At 38.5% G+C, this 27,452-nt stretch overlaps 1 protein-coding gene across 4 annotated transcripts in view; it reads right to left on the bottom strand.

Moving 5' to 3' along the window:
* The window catches only part of LOC138761387 (SEC14-like protein 2), a 106,697-nt gene that overhangs the window by 27,865 nt on the left and 51,380 nt on the right, over positions 1-27,452 (bottom strand). For 3 of the 4 annotated variants that reach the window (XM_069933404.1, XM_069933403.1, XM_069933406.1), the window contains 4 exons: positions 20,747-20,935; positions 14,966-15,061; positions 14,056-14,116; positions 1,026-1,109 (listed from right to left, as the gene is read on the bottom strand). In XM_069933404.1, coding sequence (XP_069789505.1) covers positions 1,026-1,109; positions 14,056-14,116; positions 14,966-15,061; positions 20,747-20,935 — 430 coding nt within the window. The remainder of the gene's footprint in view (positions 1-1,025; positions 1,110-14,055; positions 14,117-14,965; positions 15,062-20,746; positions 20,936-27,452) is intronic. The other variant, XM_069933405.1, reaches the window with a different exon arrangement.

Below are 27,452 nucleotides of genomic sequence, written 5' to 3'. Positions count from 1 at the left end.
TAATTTTGTACTACTATATTTTAAAGTAAAGTCAAGATTCCAATAAGAAGTGTCCAGTAAATGACAATAACATGATTATTAGTCCTCCTGCCTATGAATTACTGCTCTACGAAAATATATCGTCTGGCTGTTCTCCAGCGAACTATGCCATGTTTGCAGAGACATACAACACCAAAATGGACTCTCAAGATACCAGAGTCTGTGCTGACTCTGAAGCACCTATTTAGACTCATTCTATTTTATTCTCTGCATATTCCAATCAATTCTCCTCGATTCTATCACTCATCAACATGTCAGAGGCAATTGAGAGTGGCCAATTAAGTAATCAACACACATTCTAGGGGTGTGGGAGGAAACCAAAAAAGGCAGAAGAAATCCACTCAATCACAGGCAGAATGTGTAAACCCTGTGAGAAGGTCAGGATTGAATCTGGGTCATGGGAACAGTGAGGCAGCAGCTCCATAAGCTCTGGCCAGTCTTTTTTTTATTCTCGGAATATACTGCATTACAGTCCTTTGTGCTTTATAGATGGTGAAAAGTCTTTGCAAAGTCACTCATTACAAATAGTTAACAAACAGTCAGCCTCTGGCATGTCCTGTTGGTCACAATACTTATGTAGCTGGCCCAGTTACCTGACCAGTGCATTGTCCTCCTTCCGACAGATGTTGATGGTGGAAGATATGACAGTGATAGGCCCAACAGATTTTAAGGATGAGTTGATGAGATCTCAATGGATCTCATGACCTCTTATGTTGGCAAGAGAAACTGATATATAAAATTATGAACATGAATACCATGGGGAGGCAGTTAAATTTGCTCACTTTTTGGGAGATGATCATTGCTCCACAATTTTGAACATTAATTCCCTCCCCTCCACTATTAAAGTATATCTGGTCAGTACCTTCTTTAAGAAGCACCTATTGCAATGCCTGAACCTTCTTCGAAAGCACCTCAACATTTTGTAAGATTCCTGCTGGCTTCATAATGAAAATGAAAAACCTAATGTGCAGATTGAAGTAACTTACCACCTAAAACTTGAATTTTCTTGCGAGTGTCTTCACTAAGAAAATGCTTTATAAGGTTGTAGGCCACCGGGAAAATTTTGGGTGCTGTAAAGAACACAGTAAAAAATAAGAACCAAAGAACCAGAACATCAAAACTCATATTATTTAATTCCTACCCAAACTGGAAATGTTAATTATTAAAAATTAATTTGGGGTCAGGAGAATGGCTTTCTCATATCAATTCTCAGCAAGCAACAGTCCCAGAATGTGTGAACAACAGTGAGGAGGGTTGTACAATGAGGAAGGCTGTATGCTTGGACCCATATAGTACAGAAATGGCTCCTTACTGCACTACTTCTATGCCAACCTTCTTACTTGCCTACATTAATCTTATTTGCTCATATTAGGTTGCAATTCTATGCCTATTGAACTGTCTGTTTAAATATCTCTTAAACTTTGTATATGATTCCTCCACCTCCTTTGGCAATGTCAGATATCAGCCTCTCTCGCTGTTAAAAACATTCCCCTCACATCACCTTTAAAATTATTTACTCTCACTTTAACTTGTGTCTTATTGTTTCCTTATACCCATTCTGTGGGAAAAAATATTCTGCTTATTCTATAATGTTATATAACTTTATCAGGTCATTCCTCAGCTTCCTTCACTTGAGAGAAAACAAACCCAGCCTATCCAACCTCTCCCCTTAACTAAAATCCTCCAATCCAGTCAATATCTTTGCCTACTGATCAGTGAAGAGAAAATAACAGTGAAAAATGGAAGGATTACATCCACCAGGGTAGCTTCAGCTGACAGGTAATGTGGCTGAAAATTAGAACAGACTTAGACAATGTTATGGATTGCATTTAGTGGCAGTCAGAGCTGATGAGAAAAGTAATAAAGTGAAAGTGTCAGTTTTCTTACATGTCGTGATGATGAAGCCCTGGAGGTGTACAATAACTTCACATTTGCTGCTGAAGAAGACAAAATGAAACTGGAAAAAATAATGGGACAGTTTGAGGCATACTGCATACATGACATTTGAGGGATACAGATTTTTCACGTGTACAGAAAACAGAAGTATTGATCAGTAATGTGACTGAATTGGGAAACAGAAGCCAAACAGGTGAATTTAGTGTACTGACTGACTAGCTGATAAAAGACAGACTTGTGTGTGGTATTTCAGATAAGAGTCTAAGGGAAAGACTGCTAAGGGAGAAAAATCTAGCTCTGTTGAGCTGCAGAAACTGTAAAGACACAGGCAAAAGAGCTGTTCAGTGAAACTAACTGCAATGTGGATGCAGTGAGCAAGAACAGACATAAACTGTTTTACAAAAAGCGCATGCACTAAATTGGAGAGGTGTGGCCAGCGAACAAAAATGAAAGGGACAATTGAAAGCCATGTTGTCGATGAGGTACACAACACCTACCAAAAAAGTGTAAAGGAAGGTAAAGAAATTCTATCTAGATGTTTTGACTGAAAACAAGAAAGAAAACAGAGACTGTATGTTGAAATTAGAAGTGAATAACATATATATTTCAGTTAAATTGGACACTGGAGCACAAATTAATGTAATATCAGAGATTGATTTTAAGAAGATTAGACCGAGACCAAAGATGTATGGAATAAAAGTGAAGGTGGCAAGATATTTGGATACCAATATAACAGTGCAAGGAAAATGCATGGTCAAAGTGAAACACAAGGACAAAGAGCACATGTTAACATTCACTGTGATACCAAAGGATGTACAGGCCATACTAGGTTTAACAGTCTGTGAGAAACTGAACCTGGTAAAAAGAGTCCTTGTTGTGGAAAGCGAAGGAGAGACAGTCTATGATGAACTCATGAAAGAGTACAATGACCTATTTCAGGGTCTAGGCTGCCTTCCAGGAGAAAACACGATCAGAGTGGATAAATGTGTGCCATCAATAATACATCCATGCAGAAAAGTTGCATTTGTGCTTCAAAAGCAACTAAAAACAAAACGTGATTCAGAAGCCAACAGAGTGGGTGAGTTCACTCGTTGTTGTGGATAAAAAGAATGGAAAGCTTAGAATTTGCCTGGATCCAAGAGATTTAAACAGAGTGATAAAGAGAGAACACTTTAAGCTTCTGACACATGAAGAAATCATGTCACAGTTTGCAAATGCAACGTTTTTCAGCAAGTTAGATGCATCATCAGGATTTTGCCAGTTAAAATTGAATGAAGCAAATTCAAGACTGTGCACATTCAATAATCCATTTGGCAGATACAGATTCCTAAGGTGACCATTCAGAATTGCCTCAGCTCCTGAAGTGTATCACAAAACTATCCATATGGTCTATGAGCACCTGGACAGAGTTGATACCTCAATGGATGACATCATAGTATGGGGAACCAAGAGAATGGAGCATGATGAGAGACTAAGGAAAGTGCTGAAAGCAACAAGGAATAGTAAACCTGAAGCTGAATGGAGAGAAATGCCAGCTCGGGTGTCAGAACTAACATTTGTAGGAGATATTATCGGCAGTGAGGGCATCAGACCAGATCCCAGAAAGGTGTCCGCCATTGGGAACATGCCAAGACCACAATGCAAAAAAGACGCATAGAGGTTTAATGGAATGGTCAACTATATGGGTAAATTCATATCCAACCTCCCAGAAAAGATGGCTCCATTGAGAACACTACCAGAAAGAACATTGAATGGGAGTGGAATCTTGAGCATGAAAAGTCATGGAGGGAACTAAAGAAACTGCTCACAGAGGAACCAGTTCTAGGGTTTTACGACCCAGCGAGACCCGTCAAGATATCATCAGACGCATCACATAGTGGGCACGGTGCAGTTCTTCTGCAAAAATATGATGACTGGCAACCCATTGCATATGCATCACACTCAATGACAGACGTGGAGACTCTTTCATGAGTTCATCATAAACTCTCTCTCCTTTGCTTTCCACAACCAGGACTCTTATTACCAGGTTCAAATTGAAAAGGTGCTGCTCAGCATCACATATGTCTGTGAAAGATTTCATCAGTTTTGGATATATGGAGGAAGCAGCCCCCAAGGAAGAAGGAATACTCATATTATTTGAGTAGGCATAAAACATACTCAAGGATTGACATGTTCCTGTTGTCAGCCCATATTCAAGGGAGAGTTAGGAAAACGGAATATAAAGCTAGATTGCTATCTGATCATTCACCCTGTTATTAGCAATAGAACTGGAGGACATCCCACCAAGAACATATAGATGGAGATTAAACTCCATGGTACTTAAAAGACAAGAATTTAGAGATTTTATTGAATGCCAAATTAAAATGTACTTTGAAATAAATATGGAATCAGTGAAAGACAAATTTATATTATGGGATGCAATGAAAGCCTTCATTAGAGGGCAGATAATAAGTTATGTAACTAAAATGAAAAAGGACTACAATTGGGAAATAGAACAATTGGAAAGGGAGATAGTAAGTACAGAAAAAGAACTAGCAACAATGGAAGATACAACAAAAAGAAGAGAATTGGCGGACAAAAAATAAAATACGAAACATTACAAACATACAAGGTGGAGAAGAACATAATGAAAATAACGCAGAAGTATTACGAGCTAGGAGAAAAAAGCGCACAAAATATTAGCCTGCCAACTTAAAACAGAACAAGCTAAAAGAACTGTATTGGCATCAAGGAAAAAGGTCAAACAAATTACATATAACCCAACAGAGATTAATGAAAACTTTAAGGAATTCTATGAACAATTATACCGAACTGAGAACGAGTAAAGAAGACAAAACAGTTGAGTATTTAGCTAAAATTGAACTACTGAAATTGCAAGAAGAGGAGCAAAACAAATTAATAAAACCATTTGAAATAGAGGAAATACAGGATATATTAAAAAAGCTGCTGAATAATAAAATGCGTGGAGAGGATGGACTCCCAAAAGAATTCTATAAAACATTTCAGGAGTTATCAATTTCTCCTCTCCTGGAAGTAATGAACCAGATTGAAGAAGCACAAAACTTGCCAGATTCATGTAAAGCAGCAATAATTACAGTAATACCAAAGACGGGGAAAGATCCACTAACACCAGCATCATTTAGATCAATATCTCTACTTAATTCAGATTATAAGATAATAGCAAAACTATTACCAAAAATAGTAAAACAAGATTGAACTGGATTTATTAAGAAAAGACGAACAACAGACAATATCTGTAAGTTCATTAACTTAATCCACGCAGTACAAGCAAATAAGACCCCCACAGTGGCTGTTGCTTTAGACGCAGAAAAAGCCTTTGATAGGGTAGAATGGAATTATTTATTCAAAGTATTACAGAGGTTCAACCTACCAAAAAATATATTAATTGGATTAAAGCATTATATAAGGGACCATTGGCGAAGGTGACAGTAAATGGAAATGTATCGAACCAATTTAAATTAAGTAGGTCAACTAGGCAGGATGTCCACTATCTCCCTCACTGTTCACTTTAGCAATAAAACCATTGACAGAACTGATAAGAACAGAAAATAAAATAAAAGGGATAAAAATAAAGGAGAAGGAGTATAAAATGCTTATTTGCAGATGACATCATAGTATACTTAACAGAACCAGAAATATCAATAAAAGAACTACATAAGAAATTGAAGGAATATGGAAAAATATTGGGGTACAAGATCAACGCAAATAAAAGTGAAGCGATGCCAATGAATAATGCGGATTACACAGAGTTTAAAAAAGAATAACCATTTAAATGGAAAACTCAAGCAATCCAATACCTAGGTATTAGATAATAATTTAGGCCACCTATACAAATTAAATTATCAGCCATTAATGAAGAAATTACAGGAAGACTTAGAACATTGGAAAGAATTGCCACTAACATTGATAGGGAGGGTAAATTGCATTAAAATGAATGTCTTCCCAAGGGTACGTTACCAATTCCCTTAACAGAGAAATTCTTCAATGAACTAAAGAGAATAATAAGGAAATTCTTATGGAAAGGGGGGGAACCGAGGATAGTGCTAGATAAATTAAAAGAATGGTACAAACAAGGTGGTTTGCAGCTATTAAACTTTAAAAATTATTATAGAGCAGGACAATTAATGTATCTGTCAGATTTTTATCAGACAAGGGAAAAACCAGATTGGACTAAGATAGAGCTAGATAAAATAGGGGAGAAGGTACCAGAACATATACTTTATAAGTGGGATGAAAAACTGATGCAATATAGAAGTTCATCAGTAATGCACCATTTACTCAACATATGGAAGAAGATTCACTTAGAAAGGAAAAAAACAAATGACCAAATACCAAAATTATTACTGACACAAAATCAACTAATCCCTTTCACAATAGATAACCTTTCCTTTAGAGAATGGGAGAGAAAAGGGATCAAAAGAATAGAAAATTGTTTTTTGGGAAATAATTTATTAACATTTGAACAAATGAAGTACAAATATGGAATAACTCATGGTACAATGTTTGCATATCATCAACTGAAAGCCTACTTAAAGGACAAATTGGGAAGCAGACTGAGATTACCAGCAGCTTTGAATATGTGATTACAGAATCAACGATAATAAAAAAGATTTATAACGAACATGTACATTAAGCAGCAAGAGAAGGAAAATTATGAAATAAGCTATAAACCTAAACAAAAGTTGGAAAATGATTTAAACTTAAAGATAAAAAATGAAACATGGGAAAAGTTAATGCTCTGGAACTATGAAGAATATAATAAACATGAGGTTATGCATGATACAATATAATTGGTTACACAGGCTATATTTCATGCCCCAAAAGTTAAATAAATGGGACCCAACAGTATCAGACAGATGTTTTCGCTGTAAGAAGGAAACGGGAACAACAGTACATGCAATTTGGGCATGTGAGAAAGTGAAAAAGTTTTGGGAAGATCTAAATCAGGTATTAAATAAAATTACAAAAACCAACATTCCAGAAAATCCAGAGATCTTTCTTCTAAGTAATATAAAAAGTAAGGAATTAGACCTCAAACTGGATGAAGCACAAAAAAGATTTATTATGATAGACTTAGCTGTAGCAAATTAATGTATAATGTCAACTTGGAAATCAGAAGGGAGCCTGAGAATACAGCAATGGTTCATAGAAATGAATAAATGTATTCCATTGGAAAAAATAACATATAATTTAAAAAATAAAGTCACGTTATTTGAACAAATTTGGGAACCGTACATGGAACATAACAGAGAGGGCTTGCCACGGACCTCCACCCCCTAAAATGATAACATGAGAAGAAGACAAAATGACCTGATCCAGTGTGTAAAAGTAGATGACACAATTTTCTTGTTTATTTTCATTGTGTGATGACATTGTTTAATGGTTTTATTGTATTGTATATGTTGAACGTTTAATGGGTTTGGAGGGGGGAGGAAAGGTAGGGGGGAAAAAGGGGAAAAAATGCCACTGTGTATATTTAAGAGGGAAATGTTTGTATGTAATTTCATTGATATGGTTTATAGTGTGAAAAAAAAAAATTAATGTCCACTTAGAATATAAAGAATGATGATTAGGCTGCAATACTATACATTGAGTCTGGCATATACTCCAGGTAAGCTAATGTACACAGCAGACATGTTGTCTAGAGCTGTTGACACAAGAGAAGACATGAATGCCTTTGTGGATATGATAACAAGTGCACTGCCCAAATCAGATTCCAAAATGGAGCTCATAAAATCAGAGACAAACAAAGATGAAACACTGAGAAAAAACCATCTTGGATGGGTGGCCCAACATGAAGCAGGACTGCTCACCTGACGTTTCAGAATACTGGAACTGCAGGGCGGAACTATCAATGGTTGAAGACATCATCTACAAAGGAAGTTAAATCTTTATCCCAAAGTGTCTGAGAAAAGAGATGCTAAAAAGAATCCATGGAGGACATCTCGGAATCAAAAAGAGCACGAGAGATTATGTACTAGCCAAGAATCAACAGTGATATAACAAATGAAGTATCAAACTATACAATATGCCAGTAATATCAAGCAAGCAATCCTGCAGAACCACTAAAGCACACCCAGCACCATACAGACCTTACCAGAAGGTAGACGCTGACCTATTGGAATGTCAAGGGAAGTATCATCTTGTAGTCATAGACTATTACTCCCTGTATTCAGAGGTGTGTAGACTGAACACCACCACAGCAGATGCTATAATAACAGGTATGAAAGCCATATTCTTCAGACATGGCGTGACAAGCAAGGTCTTCACAGACAAGGACGATTAGGCTGCATATACATTGAGTGTGGCAATTCAAAGTTCCAACAGTTTGCCAAAGAGTGGGACTTTGAACACACCACATCACATCCTCATTTTCCATAGTCCAATGGTCTTGTGGAAAAAATTGGTACAGACATTGAAACGACTGATGAACAAGGAAAAAGACAGTGGAACGGTCTTCTACCAGAGCATGCTAGTATACCGCACAACAACACTTGAGTGTGGTATGTCACCAGCACAACTCCTTATGGAACGTAGTCTAAGATCAAACCTACCCATTCAGGAGAACCTCCTAAAACAAAAGAGGGGGGAGAAAGTGAGGAAGTTCAAAGAACAACAGAAAGAAAATCAAAAGTATTACTTTTGGCAGAGGAACAAAAAGCCTACCAGAGCTCTACACTGGTGAACAATTAAGGCTAAAAGACGAAACAAATTTATGGATTCAGAAGGGAACTGTCCTTAGTGAAGTCCAACCAAGATCATACACCATTCAGATAGATGAGGGTGCTGTTCTGCGAAAAAATCATTGAGATCTTCAAATGGAACCAGCAACAGTAGATGGAAAGACAGATACTGTTGAACAACCTGAATGCACGTCTGAGAAGACATTGTCTGAAGCAACAACTCAGATCCAAAGTCAATGAATCAGGAGATCGTCAAGACATGTGAATCCTCCTAAGAGACTCATTGAACAAATTTAAAGACTCCTGTTATAGAATTAAGTAGTGCTATTTTATTTGCTTTTCAAGTTTTAGTGTATGTGAATGTGAACACACAAAATAAGTTTTAAAAATGTTAAAAATGTTGATAATAATGAAAATGTAAGTTCCTGGTGTTAAAGTTAAAGCTGCAGAGTTATGCAAAGAAAACATGTTAGTTAAAAGTAGCTACTTTTGTTTTAAGGGAGATGTAATGATAATGATCCTGGTTGCAAGGCAACTAGCAATGTCTTACTGCAGGGGGCTGACATACAGTATATTATCTGTAATGGAGACCTGCAGCCTCATGGTACTGCTTACAACAACTTTAAAGTAAAGAACCTTTCCCTTCATCCATGTGTTGTCTAAGAACTCACACATATGAATACAAGATGAAACAGGGATTACTTATTGGTATGTGAGTGGAAAGAAAAAGGTTGAGAACCACTGGTTTAATATGTACCTAATTCACCACGGCAGAGAAGGCTACTGATCAAGTGCTGGTAAATTGGATTAATGTGAATGCACTTGATGGGCATGATAAGCTGAGGGCTTTTTTCTGTACTGTATGACGCTATGAAAGACAGGAGTACTCCAAAAAGTTTATTTTTCTGTCCTTAATCCAATGCTCTCGGATTTCAGATCACTGTCACAAATGTGCTGTCCCATAGAAGAATAATTCAAAGAATTGCAATAGTTCATCTAGTATGAATAATAAATATGCATTAGCAACAACACTGAGTTGCACTACAGAGAAAGGTTGGAAAATCTCGTGAAATGGTGAGAGAATAACAAGGTCTCAATGTGATGATCGTGGACTTCAGGAAGATGATCACTACACATTAATAACTTGGTAGTGGATTGTGGGAAATTATTGCCACCTCATCCATTGTCCTACACATTAATTTCTCACAATCCAATGCATCAATTCTTTCCACCAGTTATCTATACCATTAATAAAATAGAGGATTTGATGAAGTCTTCTTGGACAACAATGCTCAACTCACAATCTCTATTTTCCTGGAAAGCCAAAGGAATCTGGTGCATTGGAATGTAAATGCCTTCAATTTATTTTTGTTGCAAACTATTTTGACTTTAATCAGCAATGAAGTAGATGACTTCATGAACAGAAATACAGAGGCGACACTGCAAGACACAAACCACTAGTTAGCCACAGAAAGGATGGTCAATTACAGTTTGCCAAGAAGTAGCCTCCAGAATTCTGGAAAACGGTCTTGTGGATGGATGAGACCAAGGTAACCCGTATCAGAGTGATGGGAAAGGCTAAGTGTGGAGGCATAAAGAAACTGCCCAAGACCTAAAGCAGGGGTGGCCCATCTTTTAATTTAGACATACAGCACAGTAACAGGCCATTCTGGCCCACAAGTACATACTGGGGGATAATTGGGCAGCACAGACCTGTGGGCCAAAATGGCTTGTTACCATGCTATATGCCACCCCTGATCTAAAGCATTCCACCTTGCTATGATTGCATCTTTCAGGGTAGTGTTTTGTTCATGAAGTCTTCTGCAGACACTAGTCATTGAGTAGTCATTGCCTCTTGAAGTGTGTTTCTAATCTGTCAGACATATGTTTGGAGATTTTTCTTCATTGTGATGAGAATTCTTCTGTCATCAGTAGTGGAAGTCTTCCTTGAAATACTAGTCCCTTTGCAATTACCGAGCTCACCAGTATGCTCTTTCCTCTTAATGATGTTCCAAAGAGTTGATTTTGGTAATCCTAATGTTTGGGCAATGTCTCTTACAGTTTTATACTTGTTTTTAACCCTCATAAGGGCTTCTTTGGCTTTCATTGGCACAACTCTGGTCCTCATGTTGAAAAATGGCAACTACAGATCCCAAAGGTGATCAAAGCTTAGCTCTCTTATATCTGCAAATAAAGGAAATAAATTGTATAAACACACACACATACACACACTTTTTTTTCCTTTATTTGCCCCTGTGTTCCACAATTTTAACTTTGTAATCAAACAATTCACATGTAATTAAAGTGCACATTCCAGATTTTATTCAATGTTATTTGTATACCTTTGGTTTGAACATGTAGAAATTACAGCATTTTTTATACATAGCCCCCTCATTTCAGGACACCATAATGTTTGGAACATTTAGCTTCACCGGTGTTTATGAGAACTCAGGAATGTTTAATTGCTTCATTGATGCAGGTATAAGAGAGCTAGGCTAGCTTCTAAACTTTTGATCACCTTTGGAGTCTGTAGTTGCCATTTTTAGTTTAGCTTAGTTTTTTATATATATCTAGATCTATATCTATATCTAGATATAGATATAGATATATATTATGCAGCACATTTGAAGCAATTCACATTGATCAAAGTGCTGTACAGATCATAAATTACATCTATTTAAAGTGCAGTATAAAATCGGTACGAGAGGTTTAGAATTGTACATACAACATGGTAACAATCAACAATCACTTCAAAACACTTTAGAAATACATCCTCAGCCTGGATTTAAAAGAGTTAAAGGAAGAGCTGATAAGAATAAGAATAAGAATATTGTTCCACAGTTTGGGAGCTGTTATCACAAAGGTGCGATCCCCTCTGAATTTTCAACATGAGGACCAGCATTGTACCAATGAAAGTCAAAGAAGCCATTATGAGGCTGAAAAACAAGAATAAAACAGTAAGAGACATCGACCAAACTTTAGGATTACCAAAATCAACAGTTTGGAATTTCATTAAGAAGAAAGACGTACTAGTGAGTTCAGTGATGCACCATCAATGACCACAAAAGACCGAGGTACTGAAACTGATAGGCTTTTATTGTCCAGCCAGCAGTAACCAATCACAGTAGTTTACTACAATTACAAAGAAGACCCGCACTGCTGATGACAGATGAATTCCTATCATAATGAAGAAAAATACCCCAACTTATGTCTGATAGATCAGAAACACTCCTCAGGAGTAAAAGGTAAAAATAAAACTCGAAAATTTGTAGACACCGTGGATGAAGTGAAAACACAAAGCTGGAGAAACTCAGGTCAAACAGGGTTCTTTATATAGCAAAGGTAAAAATACATAACCAACTTTTCAAGCTTGTGCCCTTTATCACAGTATGAAAAAATGTTAGCAGGCATCCGAATAAGAGTGGAGGGGGGAGGCAATGTCACAAAGACAAGAGGAGGGAGGGGACAGCATCAAACAAGGGGATAAGAGATGGCTGGGTGAATAGAGAAGGAAGGGGGATAGGAGAGCTGGAAGGGGGAAGAGAAGGGAGGGGGGTGGGAAAGAGGAGAGCAGGTTAGCAGAAACCAGAAAAGTTGATGTTAACTTTTCCATCTAACTGGAGAGTGCCCAAATGGAAAAATCAGGTGCTGTTCCTTCAATTCACAGGTGGTCTTGGTGGGATAGTGCATGTGGCCATGGACAGGCATGCGAGTATGGGAGTGTGACACAGAACTGAAATGGGTGGCTACTGGGAGGCCTCTGTCACCGGTGGGATGGAGTGGAGGTGCTCAGCAAAGTGATCTCCCAGTCTTTGCCCAGTGTCTCCAACGTAAAGGCCAGAAAGGGAGCACAGGATGCAGTAAATCAATCCTGCGGATTCGCAAGTGAAGTATTGCTTCACTTGAAAAACCTGTTTGGGGCTGGTGAGGGAGGAGGAGGTGTGGGTGCAAGTGTGGCACCTTCTGTGACCAAAGGGGAAGGTGCCGGGGATGGGGGTGATTGGTGGGGAGGGATGAAGGATGAGTGCACGAGGGAGTGGTCCCAACACAAGGCAGAGAGGGAAGGAGATGGAAAGATGTGTCTGGTCATGGAATCCTGTTGTAAGTGCTGGAAATTCTGGAAGATAATGTGTTGAAAGCAGAGGCTGTTGGAGTGGTAGGTGAGGACAAGGGGGATTCTGTGCTTGTTGCATCTGAGGGCAGAGGGGCCAGGGAAGATAAGCAGGAAATGCGAGTGAGGGCTGACTTGATGGTGGTGGAAGGGAAGTCACATTTGTGGAAAAAGGCAGACATTTCAGAAGATCTGGACTGGAACCTCATCTTGGGAACAGATGTAGTGGAGTTGGATAAATTGAGAGAGAGAGAGAGAGAGAGAGAGAGAGAGAGAGAGAGAGAGAGAGAGAGAGAGTGTACATATATAAAAATACACACACACATGTCTAAGAGCCAACTCAAGGATTTTCAGTCATGTGTGATAGGCCACTCCAGCAAAAGCAGACTTCTAATGCATCAAGGCCTGGTTAAGTGGACTTCCATCCAGCACTATGAACCTGACTCCGGTGGGTTTCCTTTACTGCCAAATCTCCTTTAGACTCATCACCATTTGTCCCTTACAACATCAGCTTGCACCCCATCCCAGCAGATGATTCTGGTCTGAACTTAATACTGCACTTTTCAATCACCCCCACCCCCTAATGACTGACTATCGCAGACCCACAAGCATCATCGATTGCTGGCTGACAACTCTCATCTTAACCATGTTCCTGACCCTGCTGCAGACCTAACCATGCAAATTATTTGATTATAAAGCCTTCTTGTATGCCACACGAGGTAGAATATAAATACTTTGGGTCATGTAGGAAACATTTAGTGGTGGGGAGTCACAATCAAAATGGTCACTGGTCCATTAAGCAGCAGCCATTTAATGTCTCTGCAAGTACATGGGAAATCTTAGATACTCATTCTTCACTTAGATTATTTCACTCTAATTTAACTAGCAATAGGCAAGAGGAACATTGGTAGACCCCAGCTTTGCTTCAAGGACCTCTGCAAGTCCAATATGAAAGCCTTAAAAATCAACAGAGTGCTGGGAGGATAGAGCAGATGACCGCAACAAATGGTGAGGTATTCTTCATCAACACCTAGAGAAAGGCTAGAGAGTGATCATGAGTCTGTTTGAGGAGCGGAGAGCTAAGCGAAGAGCACAGCGGACAACAATTCAACTTTGCATTATATTTTCAGCAAATGTAGCAGAGCCTGCCGTTCCATAGCCATAGTCAACACTGCCAAACTAAAGGCTCAATGCCCTTGGTCGATCACAATCGACAGAGGCCAAGAAGAAATCTAGACCATAAACAGATAACAAATTCAGAGAAATTGCAAGCATTTGAGAATGTGGTCAACCAAAGTGGCTTACCTTTGATAACAAATAGTGTCTTTAAACCCTCAGGGTAATTATCCTCAAACATGGTAAGTACCTGGTAAATAACAACAGTTATGAGAAAACCTTAGCTTCATACTCTGTTTGGGTGGTTGTACGGTCAGTCTGTTCATTATTGCCTCATATTTGACAACAGACTTCAAAATTTATCTATAAATATTTATTTTCCTATTATACTCTCAGCTTTTTAAAAAAATCTACTGCAATATACAACAGAGATGGATCAACAAGTAGCCTCCTATACATACTAAAAGACACGGCAGTATAGAATAAAGTTGTTACAGATGACACTGAAATTATTAGGCAATAATATTCCAATCTCTGGAATCAGGTGACAAATTATATGCAAGCCAATACAATACATTTGAGAAGCTTGGGACCGGACATTTTTTGGTTAACCGGATTTTTCGGATAACCGAGAAATGGCTTTTAGTAGTCCAGTAGTATCAGCAGAATACTTTAAAGGTGGTTAAACAACAACAAAAAAACAGGTTTCTCAAGCATGAAATAATGTTTAATTTTTACCAAAAAACATGATCTCTGCTTATAAAATAAATGCATACATTTAAGAAAAGATCATTTTTCTAAAAACCTGAAGTCATGTCGCCTCCAAAATTTTTTTCAGATAACTGAGATTTTCAGTTAATTGGTTTTCAGATAATTGGATACGTACTGTCGAACACATTATTTCACCTCCTCTGCTCAATTGGTACCATGATCACATATCTCAAAATAATTACCAGAAATGTCGACTCGATTACTGCAGTGAACATGTCATTGTTTTCTATAATAAGCTACCCAAGATCTTGGATTAGTATCATGTAAACATTATCCAATATTATTTTTCTGTATACATCTTGTAACCATGAAATATAAGATGCCTTGCCTCTCCATACAGTTCAACTGAAGGTTTCCATAAATGCTTCATTCCTAGATTCTCACAGTCATAGATCATTGAGATTGTTTCAATCTGTTTCCCATACTGCAAGACAAACAAAACCCAGAATCAATATCAAGCTGGGAAGCTAACATGTTAACCATGTTGTTTTTCATTAGTCCCAACAAGTCGATGAATAATCTTTCTCCCAGATCTCGAACAACAACAGTTTATAACTCCAGATTTCATGTAGATGAAGAACAAATTTGTCATGTTGCTAAAATAGATTAATTACTGTATATCCCAGACACAATGCTAAACATACCCAAAAAGTAGGTCATTCTCAATTATAATGATAATAGAAAATGAAGATTTAATTTGACAATATAAACTATATTTATATTTACCAAACTGTACTTAACTCAAGATGAAACACACAGACACAGAAGTTCATTCTTCAGTTTTTAAATTTTAATTTCTAATCTTCGTTAAAATTAAGGGTAAATAATCCCCAGCAACATGTGCAAGAACAAATATCCAAGAAAAGAGTAAAGTTTGACTTATGCCCATCTCCTAATTTTATGTCTTGTTACTGTTTGGGGTCTACGGAGAAACTGTGTAGTTTCTCTTGAGGAGAAATTATAAGAGGGCCTGTCCAAGAAAAGTGAACAAAGTCATAATGATAATGAAAATAATTCTGCAAGTGCAATGGATCAGAGATGCCTGCCTTTGGAGCAATGCACCAGACTTTTACAACACAACACCATGCTGTGACTTTGATTAAACTAATGATCTTTCTTAGGCTTATTTAGAATAATGAAGCAGAAACTGCCATTTATCGATTTTACTCATGAGATAAAAGCCTATATAGCTTCTCCAATGATAGGTAGGATGTGTCTGGAATTGCAAAAGATTTTGCAGCTTGCTGGATTTATTAAAGTGAGAAATAAAGATCATTAGACAGAGAGTTGTGATTAATAGGCTTTAATCACCTTAAGACAGCAACACATCCTGCATGCTGCTGGCCCGGTTCCAAGGCAGGAACTGAGGGAGGAGTTTGGGTGTCACAGCCTTTATGGGGATTTCCAAGGGGAGGTGTCACAGGTGCAGGGAGAGGGCCAGCCCATACTGACTGTGCTAACAACTATACAGGCACACATGAAATTAAATAGTTGATGTAAGCAATTCTTCCTCCAATACCACCTTCCCCATCTTCATCATACCCCATTATTAAATTTGGGAAGATAAATTAAAACTAATTTGATTATATCGCAAAAATAAAACAATATTTCCATTCTCACACTGACATGTTTATCCATTGCCTCACACATTGCCAAACCCAGGCTACCCACAAATTGCAGGAACAACACCTAAAATTCCATCTGGCCACTCTCCAACCAGACGTCATGAACATTGACTTCTCCAATTTCCATTAAGCTCCTCCCCCCCCTCTCTCTCTCTCTTTCCCTATCCCTGGCTCCTTTCCTCCAGCTCCCCACTTCCTTCACTCTCCATTCAGAAAACTACCCCATCACTTCTCAGCTTTTTCTCTTCAACCCTCCCACCCATATCCACCAACGACCTCTTGACTGTTAGCCTGTACTCTTCCCCCTGCCCCTTCCTCCCTCACCTTTTGATTTAGAAGCTGACCTGCTTTTCCCTCATTACCTTGATGATGGACTCAGGCCGGGAAGGTTGGTTACCCTTTACTTCCTATGGAAGCTGCATGACCTGCTGAGTTTCTCCAGGACTTTTGAGAATTGTGCAATATTTCCTCTTCTATTTTTCTTGACTCATGACTGATAGACCACAATAGCCCCTTTCAAATTGCAGCACCTGGGTAGCCCTTCTTGGATCCACGTGCGATTACTGGGGCAAAGATGCTGGAAGCACTTTCAAATTACAGGGGGAAATCGACCCAGTAAATTGCCGACCTGGCACTCACCGGAAGTACTGCAGGATGTTCAGATGCTGGCTGACTGGTGATACACGCACACAAGCACTGACATCACCGGAATAAGCGGGTTGGCCATTTTCCTTTACAAATTGGCTGGGGACGAGACCTAGATAAGTTTAACTCGGTTCCCTGACTATCTCTGAGGTAGATCAGGAACCCAGTTGGACCCTTTCAAACTGGAGCGCTAATTGTGCAAATTATCCAGTTAACCCCATTTTACACGGCAGTTTGAAAGGGCCCTAATGATGACTTTAAAGGCTAAACTGCAGACCACTTGCATTCTTTCCATTTTACAGGGAAGCAAATGCAAAGTGGCATTGACACCATGTATAAAAATTATAATTGACAAGTTATTGAGAATAGTCGGTTGTATCATGGTTTATTTGTATTTTTAATATCTTTTACCAGCCTTAAGTTCTGTAACTCTTAATATGCTTGCCCAATTAAATCAGTTTTGAACTTTCAACTGACGCTGCTTCAAAGTTTTTTGGGTATGAGAATTCCAGATTTTCATCATCTTTTATATGATAATTTTGTTCTTTACGTTAAAACTCCTTCACTCAAAAAAAGTAGACCAAATTAAATTATTTAATCTTAAAATCCTCAACACTGGTACGATCATGCCAACCTCCACACTGAATAATGAGAATATTAGATAACTAAAAATTTAAAATGTTACCTTTCATTGCAGTACTTTAAAAGAACTGTCAAATTAAAATATGATATCTGGAATGTTAATTCAATATGATTCAACTTTTAACCTCATGGAACTCCAAAATTCCAAGTTATACTTCAAATTCCAAACCCAGATATGTAGTGGCAGCTACTGAAAGAATACACAACCAGACGGGTTGAGCTCAGTGAGCAGAACTGATTTATTGCAGGCTGCTGGGCTGGATTTATACTCCCAGCCCAGACCTGGCTGAGAACCGCGCTGGGGGCGCTGATGTCACTCGGGCGTCAAGTGGTCTCCCAGTGCAAGCTTCTGAGCCCTGTGCTGAGAAGGGGAAACCCCCGACGGCGCCATTTTGGCCGGCTTCCCCACCGCGTGGATTACAAGCAGGGCTGGTCCGCCTGCCTAGTGGTGTGCTGCCACACATACCCCCCCCAAAACCAGCGCCAATGTCCTTTTTAGCTGGGCGGCCTCGCTTCTTGGGCTGGGCCACTATCACTGGTTCAGTGGGGTCGAGGTGCGCTAGCTTCAGCCTGTCCACAGTAAACACTTCCTGCCGCCGATGTCCAGCGTGAACGTAGACCCCGAACATTGGACAAACTTGTTCGGCCCCTCGTAATGTCTCTGCAGAGGTGCCACGGGTGGGCCCTGCCGAATAAAAACGTACTCTGCGGAAAGCAGCTTGCTAGGGATGTGAGATGGCCGTGTGCCATGACTGGGTGGCAGTGGGGGTGTGAAGGAGTCCAAGCGGGCCCAGAGGTGGAGAAGCAGCTTGTGCGGCGACCGTTGGGGCTTGTGAGGCGTGTTGATGAACTCACCAGGAAGTGTCAGCAGTGCGCCATAGACAAGCTCAGCTGATGACGCCTGCAGATCCTCCTTGGGCATGGAGCAGATGCCCAGGAGCATCCAAGGCAGATCGTCCACCCAGTCAGGACTAGTGAGGCGGGCCATAAGTGCCGACTTAAGGTGGTGGTGCAGATGCTCGACCAGCCCATTGGCCTGCAAGTGATAGGCCGTAGTGTGGTGTAGCTCGATCCCCAACCTGTTGGCGAGCTGTGCCCAGAGCACAGAGGTGAACTTGGCACACTGATCGCTGGTGAAGTGATTTGGAATGCCAAACCGGGCCACCAAACCATGCAACAGCGCTCGGGAACAGGAGACCGTGGAGGCGTTCAGCATCAGGTTCACCTCGGGCTAACGAGTGGTGCAGTCCACCACCATGAACAGGTAATGGTTGCCCCAGGAAACAGCCCGACTATGTCCACGTGAATGTGGCTGAACCGTTCCTGGACGTGCTCGAACTCTTGCACAGGCGCCCTGATGCGCCTGTGTACCTTGGACATTTGGCAATGGGTGCATATTCTGGCCCAGGCTGCGATCTGCTTCCGCGGTCCATGCCAGATGAACCGCTCTGCCACCATCCGGTCCGTGGACCTGATGGATGGGTACGAAAGGTTGTGGATGTGATGGAAGACATACCTGTGCCACTGCTGGGGAAACCACTGGTCACGGGGTGCACATGGAGACATCGCACAGGACAGGCTTCCGCCGCTCGGAGTCGGGAGGTCTCGGAACAGCAGGCCCGTGATGACAGTCCTGAAGGGTCACGTCTCCTCGTCGGACTTCTGGTCCCGGGCGAGCTGGTCGAAGTCGAGGCCGGGCGTCAGCATGCAGATGGTCAGTCACGAGAGTGCATCGGCAACCACGTTGTCCTGCCCCGCCTTGTGCTGAATGTCGGTGGTAAACTCCAACACGAAGGAGAGGTGATGCTGCTGGCGGGTCGACCAGGGGTCCTTTGCCATCACAAGTGCCTAGGTGAGGGGTTTGTGGTCAGTGAAGATGGTAAAAGTCTCCCCTCCAAGAAATAGAGGAAATGCTGCATCACCAGGTCAAAAACGCTATACTTGCGCTCTAGTGGGTGAAGCCGGCTGAAGAATGCCAATGGCTTCCATTGTTAACCTGCTGCTCCAGGATGGTGCCAACGGCTGTGGCAGAGGCATCGACGGAGAGCGGCTTATGCAGGTCGGTGTGTGGGTGAGCATGGTAGCCTTCGCGAGGGCATCCTTGATGGCCTTCAATGCTCTGCAGGCCTCTGGGGTCCAGGTGTGCGTTTTGTGCTTGGGTGCGATGAGGGCGAATAGTGGCTGCATGATGAGTGCAGCTCCCGGGATGAATCGGTTGTAGAAGTTGACCATACCCGTGAACTCCTGCAGCCCCTTGAGATTGTCTGGACGTGAGAACTCCATGATAGCGGCGACCTTCGTAGTGGCGGGTGTGGCTCCCTCGGCCGTGATGGTATGGCCCAGGAAATGCATGGACTCTTTCCCAAATTGGCATTTGGTTGGGTTGATGGTGAGGCCAACGTCGGATGTCCTCAGGCAGATGGTCGAGGTAAATGTGCTCGAAGGGTGGGCAGTTGGTGTGATCACCCATAAGCGCAAGCATCTCGTCCATCAGTTCTATTGGGGACCTGTCCCCCAGGGCGTCGAGGTGCAGCATCCGAGTGGCACCTGGATAGCCCGAGTGATCCAGTTAGCATGCATTTGATGGTCTCATATTTGTCTTCAGCGGGTGGGTGCTGAATGAGGTGCAGCATGCGTTTGGCGGTGGCCTGGTCCAGGGCGGTGACCACATGGTAGAATTTGGTCATGTCGGATGAAATCTGGTGGAGGTGAAACTGAGCCTTCGCGTGGCCGAACCATGTCTCCGGCTCCTGAACCAAGAATTCAGGCAGCTTGATGGCTATAGCACTGATCCCAGGTTCGCTCATGATGGGTTCAAAGACATTTGAACCAGTTGGGGTCACCAATTGTAGCGGCAGCTACAATGCTACTGAAAGAACGCACAACCAGAGGGGTTGAATTCAGTGAGCAGATCTGATTTATTGCAGGCTGCTGGGCTGGACTTGTACTCCCAGACCGGACCTGGCTGAGAACCACACTGGGGAGCGCTGACGTCACCCGGGTGTCACATGGTCTCCCAGCGCGGTCTTCTGTGCTGAGAAGAAGGGGAAACCCCCGACGGCGCCATTTTGGCCGGCTGCCCCGCCACGTGGATTACAAGCGGGGCCGGTTCGCCTGCCTAGTGGTAGCCGCCACAGATTCATGATTCTGTAGTGCTGTGCAGATGCCTCCCATTTTAACATTTGTGAATTCTTTACCTTTTTAGATTGTTTAATACATTCTTCTCGCAGCAGTTCACAGTCTCGGATTTTTGTTTTTAAAAAATCCTGTTTTGAAGCTGAATGCATCAAACCTTTTGGATCCAAAGGGCCAATCACATCATACCATATAGGGCTGCCTTCTTTGTCATAGCCACACATTCCTCCAGCAAAATAACGAGTGATAACCTGATAAACAATATTCCACAATCAGCATTCTTTTGAAATAGTACACAACATTTCCAATATTTTTCTGCTTGTCCCAAGATCTCCCAGAAAAAGGCAGTTTACCACTGGCTCATAAAAAGGTGTACATCTCTAACTTCTTTCTTTTTTCAAAAAAAAACTAACCCTAATCAATGGCTATCAATTTTTTTTTTCTTGGGAGCCTTCTAGTTATTAAAATGTTCACACCTGTGAAGTGTTACGCTTAAAAAAAAATCAACAGGATTACAAAATATGTATAAATTAGGAGGCCCTTTCAAACGTCTAGCTAACTCTTCCATAACCATTTGAAGTTCTTTTCCCCCTTTAATCCATTAATGATGCCAGAATGTTTTCATTTCCACAGTCCTGGAAATCCATGACTTCATATGATGAAGTCATGAATTTGTCTCTTACTGGTTTAGAATCCATAGCCTCTTGTTACGAGATCATACTTAAGATTAATAATGTCTATTTTAACTTTCCACACATTTTTGTTCTTACTCCCTTCCCTATAAAACTAGAAAGTTACATTTTGTAACTCAGTCCTTTGATACGAAGTATCAGTCAAAAGACATCTCAGTAATCAGATTTAAAGTAGTTACTATGCAAATTAAACATGACTTACTCTTTGACCAGTCACTGTTGCAAGGGGTGAATATATTATTACATATGGTTTCATTCAAATTCCTGCCTAGTTACTCAGAGTACATCCTTTTTACCTCCCAATGCACTAAATAATACATTGGCCAGTTTTGAATTTTCCCTGCCATAAGTCTATCCACTGTTTCCTATAATTTCTCAGTTGTTTTCCTAAATACCAATTTGTGATCATTAATTCATACCGGAAACTGTAGCAACCATAACACTGAATCCAGGAATAGTTCAGTGGATTCATTCTCTCAACTCAACATCACTTCTCTAAACACTACTTTCCTTTTGAATGATTCCTAACAATCTTCATTTCTTTGTTATAATATTCATTTCTTCTTTATAATACTCATTGTATTAATTACAAATAGTAACCATTCAGAAGGAACTCTATCAAAAGCCTTTGTCTTTTTGCTAGAGATATCATTTTTTTTTCATTTAATGGATGCCAGTGGAGACCTTGGAATCTGTAGTACAGCGTCTCTCCAGACAATTGCTGCCCGACTCGGGCACAGAGCACAAAAAAAGGGCAACTTTTTAAAAAATCAAGCAGACTTCCACCTCCAGCAAGCAAGAAGAGGAACAGGAAGAACAGGAGTCTTTATTTACTCAAAGTCCCAAGGCCAAACAGCTGGAGAAAATTTAAAGAATCATTTATTCCTGCAGCAGAAATGAAAAAATACATGGAACCTTTCCAACAAGATAGAAATAAAGATATGGGGAGATTGTAGCTGAAAACTACGGAGAAAGTTGAGAAAATGATGCAGCAGGTGGATAAAAGATTTGAAGTTATGGATGAGAAATTAAAGGTAATGAATTTGAAATTCATGGCATTAAGGAGCAAATGAAAGTGGCAGAAGCAGCTGCAACAAACGATCAGTTAATGCAGAAAATAGACATTTTAGAGAAATTCAGCAGAAGAAACAACATAAAGGTTATTGGACAAAGAAGGTGATGAAGGCAAGAAATTAAAAAGTTTTTACAGCATTGGATTCCACAATCTTTGGGAGTGACTGAATTTCAAGGAGACATTGAAATTGAGAGAGCGTATAGAGACCAAAGCCACAGCCGGACCAGAAGCCACTCCTATACTAGTCAGATTTCTTCGATATGAAGTACGAGAGAAGAATTTAAAGCTGGCGGTGAAGCAAGAAGAAGAACGACAGTCACCCATGATTTATAATGGGAATAAGATTTTTTAAAAATCCTGAATCAAGTTTTGAGTTGTTGAAAAAGAGGAAAGAATTCAATGCAGTTAAAAATGTGTTATGAAACAAAGGTTATGCCTTAGTCTTAAGGTACCCAGCAGTTTTGAAGGTCTTTGTTCCAGAAGGGAGAAATAGGTTTTTTACGGAACCTAATGAGACAAAGGTGTTTGCAGATTCATTGCGTGAAAAAGCAAGACAAGTGGATGCTGATACTTGAATGTATTATCAGATGGAAAAAGTTTTGCTGTAACTGGGGGAAAAAAGTAATATTTTGAGAGAGTTTAAATGGGGAGGAGGGTTTAACCTCTAAGTGATCTATATATATATATTTTAAAAGATCTATGAGAGAATTAGGATTCTATGATAAAAATAGAATAAGGGATTGTTTGGTATAGAGTGAGTTAGTGGGGACCATGAGCCTAACCACTGCGAAGTTATGTGCATGAATGTGATTTGGATCACATCCCGAATAGATCAAGGGAATAGAAACGTAACAGCATCATGTGCCCCTCGGGGGGGGGGGGTTCTTCTCTAGTTCTTATTTATATCTTTTCTTTTCTTATTTTATGCCTGGATTGACTGAGATTATTGTAACATAAGCTGTTATTTTAGTGGGAGTGAGAGGAGTGGGAAAGGGACGATCGATGGACAGAAGATTTAATATTGGTACTTAATGGCAAGAAAATTGAATTTTATTTGTATTAATATTAATGGAATTCAGAATCAAATAAAACAAAAAAAATGGTTAAATTATATGAAAAAGCTTTTTTGCAGGAAACTCGTTTGACTGAAATAGAACATGGGAAGTTGAAAAGAGATTAGATTAGATCAGAATTGGCTTCTTCATTTAATTTCAAGGCCAGAGAAGTAGCTATATTAATAAATAAATAAAATACCAATTAAAATATTGCATACAACTATAGATAAAGTAGGGAGATATGTAATAATTGTCATATTTATTCAGAATATTGGACATTAATGAATATATATGCACCAAATGTGGATGATGGGAAATTTATACAATATATTTTTATGCAATTATCAAGTGCCCAGGGAAAAATAATAATGGGTGGAGATATTAATATTACTTTTGATTCAATACTATATAGATCAGGTAGAAATATTGTTAAAAATAAAGTAGTTAAAATTGTGATAGATTTAATGAATGAGATGAGATTTGTTGATGGAGGAAAATTCATCTTAATGATAGGCACGATTTTTATTCTTTTAGACATAAGATGTATTTGCATATTGATATGTTTTTAGTCTCTACACAATTACAAGCTAGAGTTCAGAAGATTGAAGATCAAGCAAGAATATTATCGGATCATTCACCTTTAGTGATGTCAATTGCATTGGAAGAAGAACAAAATGTAGGTTGTAGATGGAGATTTAATACAGTATTTTTAAAGAGGAAGGACTTTTGTGAATTTATGAGACAACAGAAACTTTTTTCTAGAAATTAATGAACACTCAGTAGCAAATAAATTTATTATATGGGGCTCTATGAAGGCCTATTTAAGAGGACAAATAACAAGTTACACATCTAAAATATGAAGGAATATATGAAAGAAGTAAATCAATTAGACAACAATAAATTGTATTTAGAAAAGGAATTGCATGTTCATAAAAATGAAGAGAAATGAAGATTATTGGAATTTTTAAAAATTGAAACTTAATGCAATACAATCTTATAAAGTAGAAAGAGATGTACTGTGCATATGACAAAAATATTATGAATTAGGCGATAGAGCCCATAAAGTTTTAGCATGGCAACTCAAAGTGGAGCAATTATCAAGAACAATAATAGCAATAAAAAGGGAAACTGGTCAAATTACATATAAAATGCAAGAAATTAATGATGATTTTAGGAATTTTTATAAACAATTATATCAGTCCGAATCTTTAAAGGAGGAAAAAGTAGATGAATATCTATCACAAGTTACATTGCCTGAATTAAATGTTGATGAAAAAATTAAATTATCCAATTCCTTTACCAATGTTGAAGTATGATATTTTGATGTCTTTGCCAAATAATAAGGCTCTGGGAGAGGATGGTTTCTCTCTGGAATTTTATAAAGAATTTAAGGAGTTGTTAATTCCTGTTTTCATGGGACTTTTGACTCTAATGACTTAACAGAATCTTTTAAAACATCATTAATAAGTTATTCCAAAAAAGGGAAAGATCCTTTATTGTCATCCTTTTATCAACCGATATCATTATTAAATACAGATTATAAAGTTGTATCCAAATTATTAGCAAACAGATTAACTAAATATTTACCTAAATTAATATAGATCAGATTGGCTTTATTAAACATAGAAGATCTATGGACAATATAGTTAAATTTATAAGTTCATTAAATGTAGCCCAGAATACCAGCAGCAGCAGTGGCTTTAGATGTGGAAAAAGCATTTGATAGACTAGAATGGGACTTTTTATTTAAAGTATTGAATGGTTTTGGAATTCCAAATGATTTTATAAATTGGATAAGAGCTTTGTATAATCATCCAAAAGCAAAGGTGGTCACGAATAGGCAAATATCTAAACCTTTTCCATTAGAAAGGTCATCTAGACAAGGATGACCATTTGCATTTGCATTGGTTATAGAACCATTGGCATAAGAGATGATGAGATTAAAGGTTTTACGATAGAAGATAGAGAAAATTAGCTTGTTTGCAGATGATGTATTATATCTTACAAAATCAGAAATATAATTGAAGAAAATAAATTTACTATTGGCAGAATAAGGTTTGATATCAGGTTATAAAGTCAATGTAGGAAAGAGTTGAAGTGATGCCTATGAATGATGGGGACTATACCGTAAGTACGCAGGTTATGAAGTTTAAGTGGCAAAAGGAAGCAATTAAATATTTAGGAATTTATATTGATAGGAATTTAAATAATTTATTTAAAATGAATTATCTACCATTACAAAAAAAAATGAAAATTTAAAGAGACAGAAAGATTTAACAATAACTTTAATTGGTAAAGGGTAAATTTTTCCGAGGTTGCAATATTTATTTCCGTCATTACCCATTTCTATACCAATGAAGTTTTTTCAAGAATTAAATAAAAGTGAACCTTTGAAAGAAGTACCAATTTTAAAACATTTATTCAAGATATGGAATGGAATTCGTAAACAAAGCGGAATTAAGAACTACCAAATAGCTAAGATATTGTTAAAGCAGAATCCACTTATTCCTTTTACTTTAAATAATCCTTTCTTCGATATCTGGCACAACAACGGAATAAAGAGGATGAAAGATTGTTTCTTAGGTTCTTTTTTCTTGTCTTTTGAACAAATGAAAAAGAAATACAATATACCAAATAAAACTATTTTTTCATACTATCAGCTGAAATCATATTTTAAAAAGAAATTAGGTGTGAATTTTAGACTTCCGGAACAGTCCATTTGAGTATTTAATAATTCATACATTTATTAAGAAATGTATTACTAATATGTATACACAATTACAAGACACAATGCAGAAAAATGAACTCTTTAAAGAAAAAAAATGGGGAAAATATTTAAATATACAAAGTCATAATGAGGCCTGGTCAAGATTGTGCCAGGAGAGTGGCAATTAATGTTAGATATCAAATGGTACAATATAATTTTTTTTACACCAATTATACTATACACTGTATAAATTACATGGACTCAATTCAAATTGTTTTGACAAATGTTTCAGATGTAACAAAGAAACAGGAACCTTATTACATGCAGTTTGGTTTTGTGAAAAAATGGGACAATTTTGGGAAGATTTGAATATATTATTGGGACAAATTATGAGGATACAGATACCAAAAGATCCCAGAATATTTTTGCTTGGTGATTTATATGACATTGATACTAAATTGAAGTTAGACAAATATCAACAAAAATTTTTGAGTGTAGCAATAGTGGTGGCACGGGAATGTATGGCAGTAACATGGAAGTCAGATAATTTTATAAGGTTGGATGGATGGCATACGGAAATTCAAAACTGTATACCATTGGAAAAGATTACTTATAATTTAAGGAATCATCCTGAGAATTTTTATATGGTTTGTAAACCATATATAGATTTCATCAGTAAGAGTAACTCCACAATGTCCATAACACCCACTCCTCCCGATTAATAGGTACAGGATAGAATAATATGTTAGGAATATATGAATAGTGAATGATAAATAAATTCAGGTTTTTTCTCTTTTTTCTCTCTTTTTCTTTGGGGAAGTGGGATAAAAAGAAAAAATTATATCATTTTATATCATTTTTATGATATTGTATTGTTATATGATGAAGAATTTATATGTACATATTGATGGAAATAAAAATAAAATTTTCAAAAAAAAAAGGATGCCAATGAGCCAGAATCTTTCCATTTTGAAGCCACAAGCCACCATTAGCTTCTTTTGATGAAAGTGCTCCATCAACTTTGTTCCCAATTCAAGGACTAATTATTTGGTCAGTTTACTGCTTTCCTCAAAAATTGGTACAGTACTTTGTTTCTAATCAAGTAATACTTATGAGAGCATTTTCAGTATGGTAGTGCTGCCCGAATTGCCAAGGAGGATCCTAGAAATTTTACAGTAGGCTTGCAATATAATGTTTTGCTCCATTTAATAAAACAATAAAAAGATATTTAAAATTCAA

This window comes from Narcine bancroftii, chromosome 4 (assembly GCF_036971445.1).
Source record: "Narcine bancroftii isolate sNarBan1 chromosome 4, sNarBan1.hap1, whole genome shotgun sequence".
Classification (NCBI taxonomy): domain Eukaryota; kingdom Metazoa; phylum Chordata; class Chondrichthyes; order Torpediniformes; family Narcinidae; genus Narcine; species Narcine bancroftii.
Note: the sequence above shows the minus strand (reverse complement) of the source record. Positions and strands in the feature narration are given on the sequence as shown.